The sequence below is a fragment of the Egretta garzetta genome, unplaced genomic scaffold, assembly GCF_000687185.1.
Source record: "Egretta garzetta isolate BGI_Z169 unplaced genomic scaffold, ASM68718v1 scaffold38, whole genome shotgun sequence".
In the NCBI taxonomy this organism is placed as follows: Eukaryota; Metazoa; Chordata; class Aves; order Pelecaniformes; family Ardeidae; genus Egretta; species Egretta garzetta.
The window spans coordinates 124,107-142,633 of record NW_009260667.1 but is presented as its reverse complement, the minus strand read 5'-3'; the positions used below and the strand labels follow the sequence as shown (position 1 = coordinate 142,633).

Here is an 18,527-nt window from a genome sequence, read left to right as displayed (position 1 = left end):
GGATGGGTGTGTGTGTGTGAAGGGAGACCTGCCCTATGCTAAATACAGAGAAGAGGGAGCAACTAATGCAATACCAGCTTCTGCTAGATGAGGCGGGACTACTGGCACTGTCTGGTGACCGATTGCAATGATCCTCCATCTTCTTAACAGGCAGCAAACGTGTCCCGGGGAGCAAATGCCTCATGTAAATATGTATGGGCCTGGGGACAGTGCAAGTGTCACACAGGGGCCTCCCACCGAAAGAGAGGAAGCGCAGATGTCATTTGGAGTGCCGCTTCTTTGGAACCGCAACCACTCAGGAGCACAAAAGGAATGAATAGCAGGATTAATTCACTTAGCTATTGATCTTGGACACACGCATTTTCATTTAACATTGTTAGAACAGCCAAAGCCTCATGGCTCATAGCTGGTGGGCAGTACAGCAGAGACAACATTTGCAAGCCTTTTTCCCCTCTTGCTGATGAGGTAAATCTTAGCAGCAGATTTCTTACGGTCAGCCCCTGGGGAAGGGTGTCCTTCTACAGAAAAATAGCCTAATGTCTGGACCGGTAACGCTGATCCTGTTCTCTACAGATATACTGTCAGCAACTAATTGGTGGCCTGGATGACATGGGGACATACCCACGGAAATCCTATACAGAGAGCTGTTGTGGGGGAAGGAAGAAAAAAGAATGGGCTTGATATAATTAGGCCTGCACATACATGCACAGCCATGCACACAGTATCTCAGTGACCAGGGGAGAAGTTCAAATACAGCCTCCCCTTATCTCTGTACACATGAAGCTCTACGGCAGTGGGAGAAGATGGGATATGGTGCAGGGAGGCATTAAGACATTTTTCAGTAGTTTCATCACATGGAGCATGAGGTCTGTTCAGGGTCCTGAATAACTTCTTTGCCAAATTAATCTGCAAATTTCTCATAACTAGCTCTTACAAAACCACTCTGCCCATGTGCAAGCAGGTGGATGTAAGGGCCAAAAATAAATGTCAAAGGTGATGAAGACCATGCTGGGTTCTGTGGAGTCACCAGGTGATACCAGTAGAGATGCTGGCACCTTAGATGATCCCAAACTGGGCCAGCTCGTGCAGTTCCAGATGGCTGAAAGCTTCCCATGGGCAAATCACTGTGATATCTGCAAAAGAGAGAGAACGAGAAATGACTTCAGGTCACTGCACTTCTTGCATTTCTTTTGTATTAATAGAGAGGTTGATTTACTTGGGATACACTAGAAATGGGAAGAGCAAGAAGAATGAGACTCCACGTGAAAGCTAAATGAGCAGATGAGCTCTTCAAATCTGGCCCTACCTACCGGACCAAACCAGATTGGTGGATTTGCTCCTGTGCCATCTTTGTGAGCAAAAGCAAACTAGCATCGTCTGTAGCCTCTTCAGTGACAGTATAGACTGGTGTGAAAATTCATTCTGGTTATGTGGTTTCTCCTGTTCTTATAAACTGCCTGTAGCTAAAGTGTGGTCTCCTTGAAGGCATGTGCAATCTTAAATCAGATACTGAATAATTTGGACTACAACATTCAGGACCTGTAACTCATTGATAGGTGCAGTTGTTACTGATACCTAAGAAGTTCTGACTGGCTACAGCTCATCCAGTGCATGTTTCTCTATTTCAGACGGGTGCGTAAAATTCTTAAAATTAGGATTCTGGTGACAACACAAATACTTAACCAGCTGGGACTTAGTTCCTGTGATTTTTGGTATTAATAGCTTAGCATTTGGCATTTCTTTGAGAACCTCATTCTGCTTAAATTCTTAGCCAAAGTATTAGCAGAAAACAAAGACAAACAAGCACATTTGCAGCCAAATGAAAGTATTCAGAAATTGAAGCATGCCTAAATAGCTTTTCTGCCTTGTAGTGTATGTAAGCATAAGCATGACCGTGGCAGCTTGGGGAGGGGGTACTAGCCTTCTCTGGTACCCTGGGAGCTGTGGAGAAGCCAGGGAGGCAGAGAGGCTTCTGGTAAAGCTTCTGTTAAAGCAGGGCATGACAACAACACCCTGCAGCACTTACCTGTGCCCAGTCCCTCCATGCCTGGGATGTCATCTCCAAACCTAGGGGAGAAAAGAACAGGCGAGGGGTGAGTTTGGGCCGGCAGCACCCAGGAAAGGGGAGCTGCCCTGCACCCCCAGCCGGGGAAGGAGAAGTGTGGGCAGGCAGCAGACAAGAAGGAGCAGCTCCAGGTAGGAGAGCTGACGGCACCAGGGGGCAGGGGAAAGCCTCCTGGCTCTTCGCCCAAGGGAAGATGGTACTGCAGGAGCCCAGCTTAGCCGTCGGGAGCCACCCAACTAGCATGGTTTCTTTTCTTTCCAAAATGCCCTTACCCTTTTACTCCTTTTTTAGGAGGCTTGCTCTTGAACTGCCTTGTCTGTCTCTGCTTGAACTTGGGAGGCCCCTTGCGTGGTGTAGTGGGACCAGTTGGAGCATCTCCGGTGTTGAGGTTCGTGCTTGGGTTGTCACTCATCGCTGGGCTGCTGTGTGTGGCGGGGGGGCGCCCCTCTCCGATCCCTCTGTCTGCAAGATAACGGCAAGGACTGACACAACACTCTGCTTATCATTTCTAGGTATCAGCAGTCAGGTGGAAGAATTACGGGAAGTATAATTGTGACAGGGTTAGAGATAAAGATACTAAACATAAAGAAAGATTGTAATGCATACAAAGTAAGCAGGATAGCACTGGATCTGGCATGCTTGAGTTAAAATGCTAAGCAAAGGACACTCGAACTAAGGACTGGTTTAGGATATGACCCCTAGGAGCCACAAAGACACACTTAGGGCTTAAAGAAATATCCTCTCCTTGGGAATCACCATGATATACTTTACCTGTTCTTATACTTGTGCCTAAGCAGTACCTTTTGGACACTGATGGAGATGGGATGCTGTGCTAGACAGGCCCTTAGTCTGGGTGCAGCTGCAGTTAGGGCCTCATGTTTGTCAATACCACCCTTAGCGGAAACAGCACACTACCTTTAAAAGGTTGTGAAGAAGGCTAAGGCAAAGCATTGGAGACTGTCTTTTAGACAGAAGTTAATTTTTCAGGATTTAGGAGAACAAAGCCTGTAACCGCCCCCAGGATGTGTGCGTTTTGGTATTTTTGAGCATTGTATTATGTGCATCGACTTCCTCTGCACCACACTACACATGAGCCAAGCTCCACTTCATAGGGACTAAATAGTTATCAGTGAGCAATCCTTGTGTGGAGACATCTCTCCTGCCTCAGAGGGCAGAACTGCTGTACTCGGAGCCCTTTGCTTCCTTCCCAGAGGGGACAGCGATAACTCTCACCAGTGCCCAAGAGGGAGCTCCCAGCCCTTCATCAAATTTTGTGCTAATTAGTATGCTAGAATGATCTGACCAAGTGCGTTCATGGAAGGTAAATAATTGCCAACTTTTTCTCCCCTCCTTGAAGTCACATTCTTCCCCATGACCATTACATAACTCCTATCTCCAGGTGTTTGCCCCTGTGCAGCCAGGCTGATGGAATTAACTCCAGGATTTGGTACTAAAGGCTAATCCCATTATGTCACCATAGTGCTCTGGCCTAATCCCCAATATTGCCTGCAGTGACACTCTGGACTTTTAATCTCAGAACTATAAATGCCATCAAAGATGGGTATTTTTTTTCTTAGTCTGAAGGCAGTTCATGTCTTTGACAGTCCTGAAACAGCCAAAACGCTGGAAAGCAAAGCTGGAGATGCAAGGAGAAAGACCATCCAAGCAGCCCTCCTGTGTCACTTCCACATCAATGCAAGGTGAAGAGCCATGTTTCTGTATCTGTGGCAGCCTGGGAATACTTCACCCCTGACATCTTTCCATCTGTGCTGGCAGTAGGATGGATCCTAATGATAGCACCTAGAGGCATGCTAGTTCTTCTGTCGCTTGTGGTCGGGCTCCTGTCTCAGCTGTAATATCCCGAGCAGGAGACTGGACGGGTTCCAGCAGCCCCAAATGGAGCAGCAGATGGTTGTGTCTGCAGCTGAAGTATGCACAGATGCTATTCCCCCGTCTGTAACACAACGCTTCCTAAGCACACACTGTGCCCACAAACACAGGGATCAGCTCAAAACGTAGAAGTTACCTATTTGGCTGCCATCTCTGAGGCACCTGAACACTCACCCCGTATTTACAGCTTTATCCTCACAGCATGGTGGTAGGACAGGCAAACCTGTCACCTTCATCTTTTACAGAATGGGAACAGAAGTGCAGTGATCGGTATGACCTGGACAGCACAGCTGGGAGGAATGAGAAAATCTTCTGACTCATGGTTTTTTTAGGGCCAAACTGAGAGGTGAAGGCAGTTTGGCTCCAAACCAGAGAGAGAAATTGGTGCCTCGCTGTTACTCAGGACCAGTGAGGAATTCAGATGGTACTGCCCTACAACAAAATGCTCTGCATTGGGAAACTGCTCCATGGCATGTCTGCTAATGCCGTGAAGTATAGCCTTATGCCTCCACCTCAGGAGCAGTTCTCGTCTGTAGGGTATCTGTCTCAGTGCTAAGTACCCTTCCTGAACTACGAGAGACACACATCCACTTCTATGCACCTTCAGTTCATCTGACATGCAGAGGTACTTGGCACCCCTCTCAAGGGCTACTCCCACAAGTACAACAGAAGAAAGAAACCGGCTAACAGATTTCCAACCCCTTGCCCTGACATACAAAACTTGCAAGAGGTAGCTGAGCTCAGTCTCCGGGTGAGTTCCCAGCATGGTACCTTAACCACAAAAACATCTTTTGAGGGTCAACTCTTAGTTCCTTGAGTCAATACCTTGCCCCTGGCTTTCACTCAATAGAGAAACAACTAATGGGAAGACTCAGTCCTTGGAGTTTCCCTTTCCCCCACTCTGAAGTAGTCATATCCACCTGTCAGCTACTTGATACCTGGGATTTGGTAGGAAAATGAAACTGCCCAAATCACCCTTCATCCTCTCTCTCACATGCATGAATTCAGGAAACGGCAGTCAGTGAAACTAAAAGGGACAATTCTAACCTCTTCCTTACCAACCTCCCTCTACCTGTTCTCCCACGCATCACCAAAAGAAAGGGCAGAAGATGGAAAGCAATCTTAATCATAGAATCATAGAATTGTTTAGGTTGGAAAAGACCTTTAAGATCATCAAGTCCAACCATTAACCTAACACTGCCATTCCACCTCTAAACCATGTCCCTAAGCACCTCATCTATCCATCTTTTAAATACCTCCACAAAACAGCCTCCATTTCACAGCAGAAATCTAGCTGCCCTCCCACCAGCGAGTCGGTGGGACTCTCCTGCCATCACACACAAGCAAAGATGTTGCTGCTGGAGAGGGCCCTCCCCGCAGCAAGTGAGCTGCCCCAGTTCCCACACCTTGGGAACCAGCTGCCCCTGCACACAGCCAGACATGGCTGGGCAGGTGGCCCCAGGATCACAGATGCAAAAGAAACACTCACGGCAGATTCCCAGGGGAATTTCCCAGCCTTTCGCCTCCCCGTACCTGGGTACTTGGATAGTCCTTGGTACCACACCAGACAGATGGCTTGATGAGCGTTCAACGAGACTGGGTCTCCTCCTCTAGCTCCCTGCAAGTGCTACGCTGCCTCACCCCAGTGCTTCCCAGGCTGCCAGAGCTCTTCTGCTGCCGCCAGCACTGGGACGCAGCTCCTGGGCGAGAGCTGATGGCTGTGGATGGGAAGGCTATTGAGAAACAAGATGTTCTTCCAGATGCTTCCTCTGTCCCCTCCTCTGACAAGGTGTTACCTAATTGGGCCTGACAGCTTTTCTGCTCAGTCTAGGGTTTACTCCTTCGGGTAAGAGCTTTGCTTGCATCTGAATGCTGATTATGCCTAATACACGGTAATGTGCTTAGTTCAGTTGCGTCAGATATCCCACCTCTGGGTTGCTGGCCAGGTTAATCATCCTTATTTTAGTTTTCTTTGAACTTAAAGAGGCTTGAATACTACCGACAAATGCCGACTCTTTAATCTGCCCCCTCCTTAATCTCTGATTCTCTATGGAAAATTTCTCTGACAGATAATGCAGATGCCTCACTTGACCTTCTTCAGACAGATTCAGTGTAGGATTTCACCTTCCCCTGTCTGAAACCTTCAAAAATACAGACTTCATGTGCCTTTGTCTTCATGTGCCTTTGTCTTCATGGTGCCTCAGGGGTGTCAGACACAGAGCCCCCATGGACCGTGGCCCTCCACACAGTGATGTGCTGGGAGAAGATGGCATCCAGGAGGAAATACCCTCGTTTTTACATTCCTTTTGATGGGGTTCTTGCATGCTCAGCTCTTGACCTCATGAGAGCCACTAGCATCATCCTTGCAGCCAGGATTTTGTCAGGGAATATTGTATCCAGCATAAGATGCCTGTGAGGAGTGAGGAGCCTCACAGCTCCAGCCTCAGTTGCTTGAGCTGGCTAATCATAGCGATGGAAAAAGTCCACGCAGGTTCAGCCTTTTCTGATCTTGTGTTTTACACAGGATCTCAGACCCTTCATTCTAGCAGCGTTTTTAAGGCCAAGAGTAAATGAAAGATGATGCACTCTAAAAGACAGAAACTAATTTCAAGTAGAACTATATTCCCACAACTGCTTCCCAGATGGGGATCATCGGAAAGGCTATCTCAGTTGAAAGAAAGGATTCGTTAACACCAGAGGTACAGAATCAGGTAGTATACACTCCCTTCTGATGTGCCCTGCATGTATGGCTGGGCACCGGAGCAGGGGACACCGGCTGCCTGCCCCGACCGCTCCTCAGGGCCCCCGCCGGAGCTGCTCACACGCAGGCTCAGCCAGCCGAGGACACAAGCCAAGGGGGTGCCAGAAAGCCCTGACTGAGGGGTGCCTGGCACGACAAACTGGGCGGCCCCATGGAGAGCAGAGCAACTCACACAACCAGGGAGCTTTGAGATAAGCCACAGCTGCAGCGTTTGCCCTAATGTTAGAGGAAACAGAAAATGATCACCCAAGAACCACAACTCCCTCTTTTAGCTACTGGGTCTGTTCATGCTCTCCAATCACAAACATCCGAATTTTTCCCCCATGGGATTTTAACAGGGCTTTTCTCTTCTCTGGGTTTTTCAGCCAGTTCCTCTTTCACCCCTCTGCCACCCGCGTTATTGCTTTGAGCTCCAAGGAAGTACTTACAGTGCCAAGGGCTCCTCTTGCAAATCATTCAACTCCTGTCCTCCAGCCTGCGTAGAAAGGGTCTCGAGGTGTCCTTTCTCCTCCAGATATACCCTACCACCAGGTGACATCAGGGCACCAGTTGTGGGCGGGCCCCTGCACGACGGGGGGGATGGGTGGGAAGCTCTGTGACCCCGGTGCTCTGCACGCACAGCTCCAGCGAGGTCTGGGGTGGCAGCAGAGCTTCGACATGGGTTGATGTGCCCCTTTCTGCAAGAAAAGGTTGTGGCTTCTCTGGAGGCCCTGTGGGGTGGTCTCTGGAGAATCAAAGAGGAAAAAAGGAAATCACCTGCCTTTTGAGTGATGCCGCTGCTTGTGAACACACACACACACACACACACACACACACACTCACACACACGCCTGCACATGCAGGGAAGGGAGGAGTTGGTCCTAATCAGCCCAGGTCCCTCCCCTGTGCTGGTGAATGCATGTTCTCAGCTGTGCTGCAGGGTGCCCAAGAGAGTGGTGCATGCGGTCAACCTGGTGCCAAGAGGGCTGAGTCCGCTCAAGGGAGTCATAGGGAACACTGCTGAGATGCTGCGCAGAGCCCCGGTGAATATTTAACTGCATCCAGCAGGTGGGATGGCAGGGGAGGAGGGGGGAACCTTTGTGTTGCACATGGGTGGCCAGCCAGCGGGGTGGTTTGTCACCTCTGAGACCTGAGGTGTTGGGCTGCAAGTTCAGGTACTGGTAGCATTGCTACTGTGAGGGGCTGTCTGAGAAAGGGAAGAGCTGGTCCCTCAGCCCAAACTCCAACCCAGCAAAACTCCATGGATGGTAATGCACACTGTTTTATTGGGTGTTTTATGTCTCTGATATATTTTAACAGCCCGTTGTGACTCCCTGGGAGATTGGTGTCAGAGATGTGGTAAAAGTGGGAGGAGCCTCAGGATGAAAAGAGAAGGTCCAGGGCCCTGCTAGAAGGTGCTGGAAGATCATCCTTATCCTCAGTTGCAGCAGCACCTCAGTCGTGGACTGTAGCTGCCTGGTTTGAGGCATAACCCCAGGGTTAACAGTCCTCAGGGGTCTGTTGACTCTGGTGAAGCACAATTCGCCTACCCTTGTTGAGCATCCAGCTCACAACGTGAGATCAGGGCTGGCAGGACCGAAAATGGTCCCAGAGAAAGGAGCTGTGCTAGGAGCATCGGAGCAGTGCAGGGGCAGAAGGAAATCAGGGTGTGGGTTTGTATAGTGATGAACAGGCTTCATCTTTGGGTGAGGCTGGAGGAGGGGATTTTGGAGCAGCCATGCCAGCCAGGGGTGTGACTGCATGTGACCAAGAAAGGACAGGCTCTCTCTGACATGACAGACCTGGCAGTGGGGACTAGCACTGCGCTGGGGCTGAGCAAGAGCCCTGTAGCTGAGGCCTCTGGCCTTTCAGAAGGCTGAAGTCAGATGAGGTAAATCCCTCAACGAGACTCTTAGCTTACATTTAAAAAATCGATAAGGTCCTAGGCCTTGAGTGGGGACAGAGAAGCTGGGAAGTAAATCCTAGATGCAGCCGAGGGGCTTTCAATCTAGTGGAGAAGCAGCAAACACACTTAACGTTCCCACACGTTTGAGGGCCATCACACAGCTTTCAGAGGCTTGTGCGATAATTTCTGGGCACGGGAAAGAGGACGGAGGCAGCATCGTGTTGGCATCATCTCTTCCCTGTGATGACTAGAGCTTGTACACAAATGCACAGAGATTGATTGCGCTCAGCAGCTCCTGACAGCAGAAGTGATTACTGTGGGCAGGGACCTGCTTGTGTGGATATAAAGAGGTGCAGCCTGCTGGCAGCAGACTCCGCTCCCATCCCCGCTGCTCATTCCCATGCCTCCATCTGCTGCAGACAGGTTTCTGGGGGCTTCCCCTCCCCTTCTGCCTTCTTCTTTGTAGGTAGAGTTGCTGGGGAAATTGGCTCTCCAGCCCCCTACTCTTCTTTTCTGAACCTTAAAAATTTACATTCTTTCAGGCTGCTTGCTTTCAAAACACGCCCTTTGTTTTCCTGCTTTCCCAATGAAATCTGGCTCATTTCTCTTTAACAAAAGTGGACACGTGGGAAAAAAAAATTCCATGGTGTCACATGAAGCTAATTTTTGGCCAAGAAACTCCCTATATGGCCCCATTTGTGTTCTTTCTTATCTCCCATGATTATCAGGCCATTTTCCCTCTCCTCCTCTTCTCTCCATCCACGCCCCCTCCGCTTCCCCTCACAAAGCGGGTGGCATTTTCTTTGCGGGGATGTGGGTGCACGGCTCGTTTGCAGAGCAACAGGCACCAGCTTTGTGTCGGTACCTGGCTGCCACCTTGCATGGGTGACAAGTTCTGCCCAGGGACCTGATCCCTGTCCCTCCCTGCCCCTGCCCAGGCTCTTCCTCCCCTGGCCCCAGAAAAGCCTTTTGGGCCACAGTGGTTGCCACCCGATCTAGACCAAAGCTGCACCAGAAGCCGTAGGGTCCAAGCAGTAGCAAAAATCCCTGGAGCCCCAAAGGAAACCCCATGAGCTTTGTTACCTCTGGCCGGATTATTCCCTATTCCAAGGAATCACTTAAAAAACATCTCCAAGGTTTCTGACCCTATTTATGAGCTGGTGTAGCCATGGTAACTGTAGTTATACCAGAAATAGCAGCTCACTTGAATGACAAAGAAAACATAAGTTTACAAGGCAGTGACTTTTCCAGGGGCTGGCTGAGCTCATGGGACTGTGGGAGGAAATCCCAGCCGAGGTGCGGACTCGGAGATGCAGCGGATGAGGGCTGTGGCTGGCATGAGCCACAGTAACTCTTTTGAAACATATCTCTACAAGCTTGTGCCAGGTACTTGGGAGACTTTGTGCCTTATTGATAGAGCTTTATCACTTGCCACACAGACATACCTGACTGGAAAGGAGCAGGGAATTTCCCAGGCATCTGCAGTTAAACCTCGGTTTCCCTCCTGCAGACAGGCGGCCTACCAAGTGCCTCTGAATTCCTGGCAAGAGGAGGAAACTGGCAGGACCTGGATTTGGGATGAGATTGTCTATCTGTCTTGTAGAAGGTGAGCGACGTTGTCACGTCAACAGCATTTTGGTGAGAAACTCAGTGCACCAAGGTGCCTGTAAAAGAAGATTTGCGTGCTGTAACCCTCCTTCCCCAATGCCCATCATGTTCCTAAGCTGTCTGTCGCTTGTGCTGGTGAAAAAAGAGAAACAGATATAGAGGACTGGGCTTTGCCTGGTGCAGGTATTTAGCTGTTCAAATACATGTAATTCAGTCCATCAAAGATGCAGAGAAGAAAGTATCCTCGTGGAGAGTTTTCTTGCTCTTCCTTCAGGAAATCATACACTACTGTTCTTGTGTCAAGATTAAGCATCTGTAGCAGCCCGCAATAAACCAGGTGTGCTGACTTTGGGAATCTGTGCCTGCTGCTGGATACCACAGTTAGGTTGAGTGTCTCCGAGCTCAGCTTGCAAAAGAGCCTGGTCTTGATTCTCATTTCCACTCCGTGCCCTGGAGGCTGCTCTGGCAATGGGGCAGAGATTAAAGAGGCTGAGGTCTGGTTTTCCACTGCCAGGACTCTAGAGAGAGATTTCTATGGTCAGACTGGAGAAAAGGGTCCCTTGAGGAAACACAAATCAAGCCATAAGGTTTAGCTGAACTATCAGCAATGGCCCTGTCTGTGTTAGAAACTAGGCGGCACTGGGGATGTGACTAAGTCCTCAAGCCAAATGGCCACTGCCACGGCTTCTTCAGGAAAAATGAAGTTCCTGCTTTTCTCATTCAGTCAAGGGTGCTTGATTTGTGCATGTCAGAACATCATTACAGGCCCCAGGCTTTCAGGCACCAACGCTTTAGGACGTGCTGGGGCTTTTTATAGCAAATGTTATAAAACCCATGGAGCCTGTCATACACTGCGTTAGTTACCAGAGAGTTACCAGTTTATTTCTGAGCAGTGAGTCTGGCCTTTTTTGGAACAGATAACCAAGTCTTACCATCTAATATCACCAGACTGCTACATTGGTATGATTTTATTAACTTACACGAACTTTTCCCTGATTGGCATAAATAAAAGGAAAACGAGGACGAATCCTCTCTTTTTTAGATAGCACTTTTCACCCACAGATCTCAAAGCACAGAGCTAAATTTTCATCATCCCTCTTTGCAAAAATGGAAACTGCTGTACAGAAAGTTCATAGACCTGCAGAGGAGACCCAGCCATCCAGAAATGTGCTGTGGGGACTGATGTGCTTGGCCACGCAGCACAAAAAGCTCAGTGCTTTGTAACTGCCTTGTGATTCATTGCTCAAGAGCAACCCCCTGCTCATTGCAGAGCTGTCCCGTGAGAAGGCAGCAACAGCAGTGAGCATCCTTTCCCTGCGCTAACTTTGCTTAATGCCTGCATCCAGGTTGTTGGTAGTGCTGCAATGGGATTGAGTTTGCGACATCATTTTAAAAAGCTTCCTCTCTTTCCTGTTTCCATGCTGCCCACAATTAAAATATCGGGTTTTTCTTTTATAAGATTATTTTTCTCCTGAATGCCATTTACAGAACATGCTCAACATTAATACAGTGAACCATGACCTAACATTTTTTTCCCTTTTTTTGATCAAATCCAGGTAGTTAATCTTGTTATCTATGTGACTGCCAGAAAGCAGAGCATGTGGTTGCTCTTAAAAATGCACTCGAATAACACAGTTTTCACAGTATTGTCTCAAGGGTCTTCCTTAGATTTTTTTCTTTTTCCATAATTCATTCCTTCTCTATGAATTACATGCCACATACCTGTGAACAGTGATTAAATGATCCGCTAGCGCTCACTAAAATGATCACACATTGCACTAAACAGTGAAGTAATACTGCTTTGTTTAAAAAAAAAAAGGAGACTGTAAGAGAGTGTTTTTGTTTAAATGGAAATCAGATAATTCCAGAGCTTTATTCGGTTTAGAACAGTGAAGTAAATGATTCAGTGTCACTGGGCTAAGAAGAAGAAGAAGCTGTACACAAGTCAGCTCCAGATGTCTTCTTCCCTGACAGCTCCTTTTCTCATCTTTTTTCTGAACGATCAATTCTTTCTCCTTGGCAACCAGGAGCCCAATAAAGAAAGGCTCTTCTAAAACATTTTGGTAAAACGTTTCTTTCTCCTTCTTAAGGGGACACATCTCTTCGTATGGCTTTCACACCATGCTACAGACACACTCTTCTTTCTTCCTCCTACCAGATAAAAGCACCGCTGTGCAATCTCATTCAGTTCAGCTCTTTGCCACCATTACTACGATTTTTTTTCATGCAACAGCTGAGGCTCTCAAACTGAAATGATTGCTTCTGGGGAGCATCTCACACTCTCCTTGGGAACATTCAGCTAATGGGCAGAGGAGGCAGCTCTTCCTGCTCCATTATCTTGTCTCTTGGGTGGCTGCTCCCCTCCCAGGCACACGGATGCTAAATGCTCTAGCTGCTATGTGATAGCAGATCCCTGGTGGAAATAACTGTGGAAGGGGAAAAGCCAGGGGGTGAAATGTGAATAATTTTTTTTTTTAAATTTTCTCCTTTTCTTGCTCAGATATATTGCCAGGTACTAAGCATTCTGTTCTCCCCTCAGAATCTTGCAAATGCATAGGTTTTAATGTTTTTTTCTTTTTCTTTTTTTTTTTTTTTGAATGGCCTTTCAATGGCAGATTCCAACCTTTCTTTTAATTTAGAGCCTCTACACTCTTGCTTTCCAGTGGAGGCACACACATCTATGAAGTGAATTAGACCTTCTTACTGGGAGGCCCCTAAGGATATTTCTGTGCCAAGAACCTGGAACTGCAGCCCTTTTTGGGGGTCCAGTCAAGCATCATAAACACACCATAGAAGAATTGAGCTGTTTAGGAGCCATTTCTGCATGCTGGGCAAATGCATGTCGCATAAAGGATGTTCTGACAGCTGCATGCACACAAAGATTTATTTGTGGGGTCCATAGCTGACAGCATACTTTGACTGTAGTGGTGAAAGTTATTTCTAGAGAAAAATGAAAATAAAGGAAGAAGGGAGAGAGAAAGAAAGGGGAAATTTTCCCTGGTGGCCAGCTGGGAAGGGCAATGATGTGGTCCCATAGGAGCATCCTACTCTGAGGGCTTTCTCCAGTGCAGCAGGTGATGACAATGAAAATGATGAGGGTGATGATTTCTTGCCGTGATTTCCCTTAGCATGATACATTTTTCATCAGGACCTACTTAAACTCCATATTGGTTATTCCTGGTTGTGATTCTGTTAGCTCTGAGAGGAGAAAGCTCATCATGTACAAATGTTGCACATGCATTGCTTGTTAAGCTTCTGTGAATACATATTATTGGACAATATTGATTGAGAATTTAAAGAGCTGTTACCTGCTTTGTTGAGTGCCACTTTTGTTTTGCTCTTCTATGTACTAAAGTCTACAAAACAAGAGATAAAGAAGGAGAGGGAGAAATGGGCAATTCTCACGTCGGCGCTTTCCGTGAGAATCTGCCACAATAACGCTGTGGGGGTTTGCAGAGGCAGGGCCGTGCGAGCAATAATATGGGAACAGCACAAGTGCAATAAAGGAAGAACGTTGCCACAGAGACGCTGATAATTACTGCCTTGTGGCTTCGGAGAGAGGTTATGTAGCTGCAAGCAGCGTGCCCTGAGCACTGCGAAGGGTAAAGCACCAAGGCGCATAAGGCAGCTAAGAGCTAGCGGGAGCCTGGACACAGCCTGACACGGAGCCATGAATTCCAGCAAAAAATCACAGTCTCTGTCGAGAGGAGTGTTTAGCACAGGCAAGGCAGGGTGCAGCTGGCAAGGCAGATTTTCTAAGGCCAGCAGAGGAGGATAGCACAGCTCTCCTCCTAATTTAGTCCCAGCTTCAGCTCTGGCTGTTTTGGAGGGAAGTCACAACACAAGGAGGAGTGCTTGGATAAATACCTCCTAACTCCCTGCCTGGTGATCAGCTTAGGGCTGAGATTTGACCTTACATAACCACCTGTTTTCTGAGAGGTCCTAAAATAATCCAGTCCTCTTTCAAATCCAGCTCCAGTGGGTGACTTCTCTAGGGCAGCACCCCCTGCAAGACACTGGCTCCCACCAAGGGATGGAGAGCAAAAGCTGCTTTCCTCCATGCTGGGCTCTGGAGTGCAGGGGGTGCGGAGGAAACACCCCTGCTCCCCGGTGGCAGGGACCTTCTTCCCCCCACCCAGCTCTGTCCTCTCACTCTCCCCCTTCCACCCGCTTAGCTCTCCTTCTTTGCTGGACTGCTCTGTCCATCCTCAGCCTTTCTCAGGCCAACCTCTGGAGGAAACTGGCTCTGTTCTGCCCCTACTCTCTCATCCCCAACCAAATCTTTTTCCTTTCTCTGTCTTGCTGTTCCCCTCGCTCCCCCAGGGGAGTTGAGTCATCCAGAAGTGACATGTGAAGTCTTTGCGCACCTTCAGGCTGGAGATGGGGGTTATGGGATTAGCACGTTAGCTTGCCTGAAAGCTGCTTAGACAAGCGTTAAATCTCCAATCTTCTCTCCATCCTTCAAGGAAATCTCTTGTGGAGGAGCTGGGGAGATGGAGCACCCAGTCACGTTTTTTGAGGGTCAGCTCCTCACCCAGCTGAAAGCCCTCAAGTCCAAGCGGTTTGAAGGGATTGCCTGGCATTGGGGGGTGGGAAACCCAGCTAAACCCTTACCAGGGGCTCTGTGGCTGTGCCCCAAAGTGCCACCTTCCTCCTTGCTCTCCATGCCTAATATTGTCTCCCTTGCCCAGTGCTGTGTCTAGCCCCCATTCCTTTCCTCCCTTCCCACCCCATCAGCTTGCACACTCCCTTGCAGCACATTAGGAGGGGTGAGTGGCACCAAGTAGGAAGAAGACAGGCACCATGTGTGCTAGGCACAACAGGATCAGCCTTAGGGTGCTGCCTTTTAAAGCAAATCCTGGGACACCTTGTGCCTGCGTTCTATTCATGTGCAATCAATTCATGCTTTACGGGCTGCATTCCCCTTGTTTATCCCACTTAACTGGGAGGCAGAGGCGGCAGTGCTGGGTTTACCAAGGAGCCGGGTGACACCTCGTGATACAGCGAATGCCCCCTCATATGGCAGGGAAGGGCCTCGTGTCTGAGCTCCCTGACCTGTCACCTTCCCCCATGCTCATCACCTCGTGACTGCCTCAGGCCCGGATTACCCCCTCTCTTCTCTGGAGGAGAAAGGATCTCTGCACGTAGTGAGGGTCACCACCTGGGAACATCCACCTGGGGGACACCCGTGGCCAAAACTGATGCTTACCTTGCAGCAGCTGTTGACATGAATTTGCTGCGCCACGAGGGTGTCTTCCCAGTGTATATCGCCTGTAGTCTACCCAGGGATTGCAATAAGCTTGAGGGGGAGGCAAAGCTCATGACAGTGACAGGATTCGGCAACGTTATTCATTAGAGAGTAATGTGAGTTAGTAACACTATGTACCGAGTTCAGCGCAAATGCAAATGAGAAGCTCAAAACAAACCACTTTTCAAGAGCAGTATAAAAAAATATTACACTATTGGGCTTCTTACAATTACAAAAATGGATTCCCTGCCTGGAGTAAAATCTTTCTTTATTTTTCCCCCAAGAGCCTTGGAAATTTCAGCTCAAAATTAGAAAGTTTTGGAATTAAGGAATAGGTGAAAGTAAAGGATTCTAACAGGTGATGGCTTCCTGAATTAGTTGCTTCTAAAGGCCATAAACTAGTTCCTTTCCTCAAACACGGCCTCTTCTTTTGCAGAACACAGAGGTGACATTTAGCAGCACGCAGCAGCAATGTACCACCAATCTAGAAAATTCAAACCCAGAAATGCTGGACATCTTACGGAAGTAATCCAAACACAAATAGAAAAAAATGCCATGCCTAATTTTTTTTTAATCTTACAATTTTTAAGAAATCTCAAGATTTGTTGGATCCAAGAAGGTGCTACAGAAGACATACGACTGTTGAGAGTAAAGGTTGTGTAGTTGAAGGACATGCATTTAAAAATTTGCATAAGCTTTTGGCTATTTACTTGAAATAAATTTAGACGCTAGTGGTTGATTGCACATATAAATGTGGTCAACTAATTGCACAACTAACTGTGATCACTGGGGACAAAGTAAATAAAACATAATAAAACATAACAATAACAATAACGATAACAATAACGATAACGATAACGATAATAATAATAATAATAATAATAATAATAATAATTTAACTAGAAAATATTTTTTCCAGCTAAGGACATATTTGAAATACTACTGGTTCCTTTGCAATAAAGCAGGTATGCTCTAGCTTCTGTCCTTGCCTCCTTCTGTCACAGACATAAGAACTGGCTGGGGTTGGACAACGTCTGCCAAGAGATGATCTTCATTACATGGCATCAGTTTGTCAGAGATTAAATACTATTGGTAGGGATTTGCCTTCAGCGATCTTCCGCTCCAATGCAGTTCAAAACCTGCCTCTCTTCCAGCAGATCAGTGACGTAGTTTCCCAGTGGGATGTTGGATATGCTGACCCAAAGGATGATGCCTAGCTTCTAAGCTCCCATCTGCTCAGCATGGTGCATATCCAACGTCTGCAGCTCCTTCTCACCACTCTTACCAACAGGAAGATGAAGCACAGAGCAATGACATGATTTGCCCATGATTACATACTGGCTAATTGCTAATCTAGGAGTAAAATCTGCTTCTCCTGCATGTTAGGCAGTCATGCCAATATAGGCTGAGTGTATGGTGGCACACAGCTATGCATCCCTATACTTCTGTGCACATTTGTGGATATACTGGTTGTGATACATGCTCACACACATTTAGAAATAGTGTGCAAATAGCTACACAAAGACACAGTCAGTCTTGTATTTATTTCCAACTAAAAAAAACAATGAGAGAAAGCTAAATCCTACTATCCTCCAGCAAAAATGACCATGATAGCGCTAGTGCTATGGTTGCACTGGTGTCTCTGTACACAGCCGCTAAACCCAAGGAAATCTCCAGCCAAGCCATGAGCGAATGGCAACCTCAACCCACATGCCCTCCCAGCCAAAAGGGTTCTGGTCTCCCAGCACAAATTAGGAAGCCTGTTGAAATCAGAGAGTTAGTCCAGACAGCACAGGAACCAAGACAAGGAGTTGATGTGCTGGGGTTGCTAAATGCTGACACAAGGGTTTAGAATCATAGAATCGTTCAGGTTGGAAAAGACCTTTAAGATCATCAAGTCCAACTGTTAACCTAACCCTGCCATCGCACCACGAAACCATGTCCCTAAGCACCTTGTCTACCCGTCTTTTAAATACCTCCAATGTTTAGCCCCATTTGGCTATCGTGAACAAGGATCGGGAAACCTACTTGGGTTTAAAGCTCACTGGTCTATACCTGTGCATTTGCTTACATATTTTTGCCAGGTACGTTTTAAACTCAGCTCAGTGCTGTATTCAGCTCAGTTCTCTTGTGCTGGCCCATGGAGGGGGTTAGCATAGGAGTGAAAAAGGGCAGCAGAGAAAAAAAAAATTTATCTTCGTGGTGAAGCTAATTCATGGAAGCTTAAAATGTTTCTGAGGCTACAGCCCCTGCTAAATGGAAATCCACTGCTGGCCAGACATATGCTCCGTTTGTCCCTTGAAATGCATGCGGTCAGAATGAAAGTGCCTAAATGAAAGCAATGGTAGGCTGGGAAAATCAGTCGCTCTCTTCTGAGATCTGTCTGCCCCTGAAGAAGAGCCTTTTACTCGGTTGTGTGCAACCTTGAAGATTTGTGTATGATAAATATTTTCTAATGGATATGTGGATCTGGAGCAGTGAATTTAAGCCCATTGACAATAGATTTGCTTTGCTTATTTTGCTTCTGCAAACGCATTAAGAGCATTCTGTCAGTCATTGCAGATCCAGATTTGTTGGTTGCAAACCAACGATCTAATTTGTTCTTAAATTCTGCACTGAGGATTGTATGTGAAGGATTTATGTGACTGATGAACTAAGTGGGCACTCCGTGAGTGGAAAAGAAAGATAAAATCTGCTGATATTTCAGAGAGGAAGCGGTGTAAAATCTTTCTGATCGTTTAAGCATCCCTGGGAAATGAGAGCTTGTTCTTCCTGAGGTAGTTGATCTTTGAAACTGCTTGCATGAAAATGGCTGGGAATCGTGAATGAGTAGCAGATTAGGTGCAGCAGGTAGCATGTGTTAACCAGGGAAAAAGAGGTTCATCCTCAATGTCCCCCGTTTGCACGCACCCTCCACCCTCCATGGACGCAGGGATGCGCTCAACCTAATTCTCCATTTATTGTAAATGGTACAAATCAGGGGCAGCTTTTGAAACCGACCTTAAATGAAACCGGGAAAATAAACAAAGCAGAAGCCAGGCCTGAAAAACAAATCCCCCCGGCTCGCAGG

General features: G+C 47.5%; 1 protein-coding gene across 1 annotated transcript in view; it reads right to left on the bottom strand.

Annotated features, from left to right (window-relative positions):
* PDE6H (phosphodiesterase 6H) overlaps positions 1 to 7,217 on the bottom strand; it is an 8,950-nt gene extending 1,733 nt beyond the window's left edge. The window contains exons 1-4 of the mRNA XM_009645578.2: positions 7,145 to 7,217; positions 2,338 to 2,527; positions 2,027 to 2,067; positions 1 to 1,133 (exon numbers count right to left, since the gene is read on the bottom strand). The exon at positions 1 to 1,133 is cut by the window's left edge and continues 1,733 nt beyond it. Coding sequence (XP_009643873.1) covers positions 1,057 to 1,133; positions 2,027 to 2,067; positions 2,338 to 2,527; positions 7,145 to 7,172 — 336 coding nt within the window. The 5' untranslated portion in view covers positions 7,173 to 7,217 and the 3' untranslated portion in view covers positions 1 to 1,056. The remainder of the gene's footprint in view (positions 1,134 to 2,026; positions 2,068 to 2,337; positions 2,528 to 7,144) is intronic.
* Between the last annotated feature and the right edge of the window lie 11,310 nt (positions 7,218 to 18,527).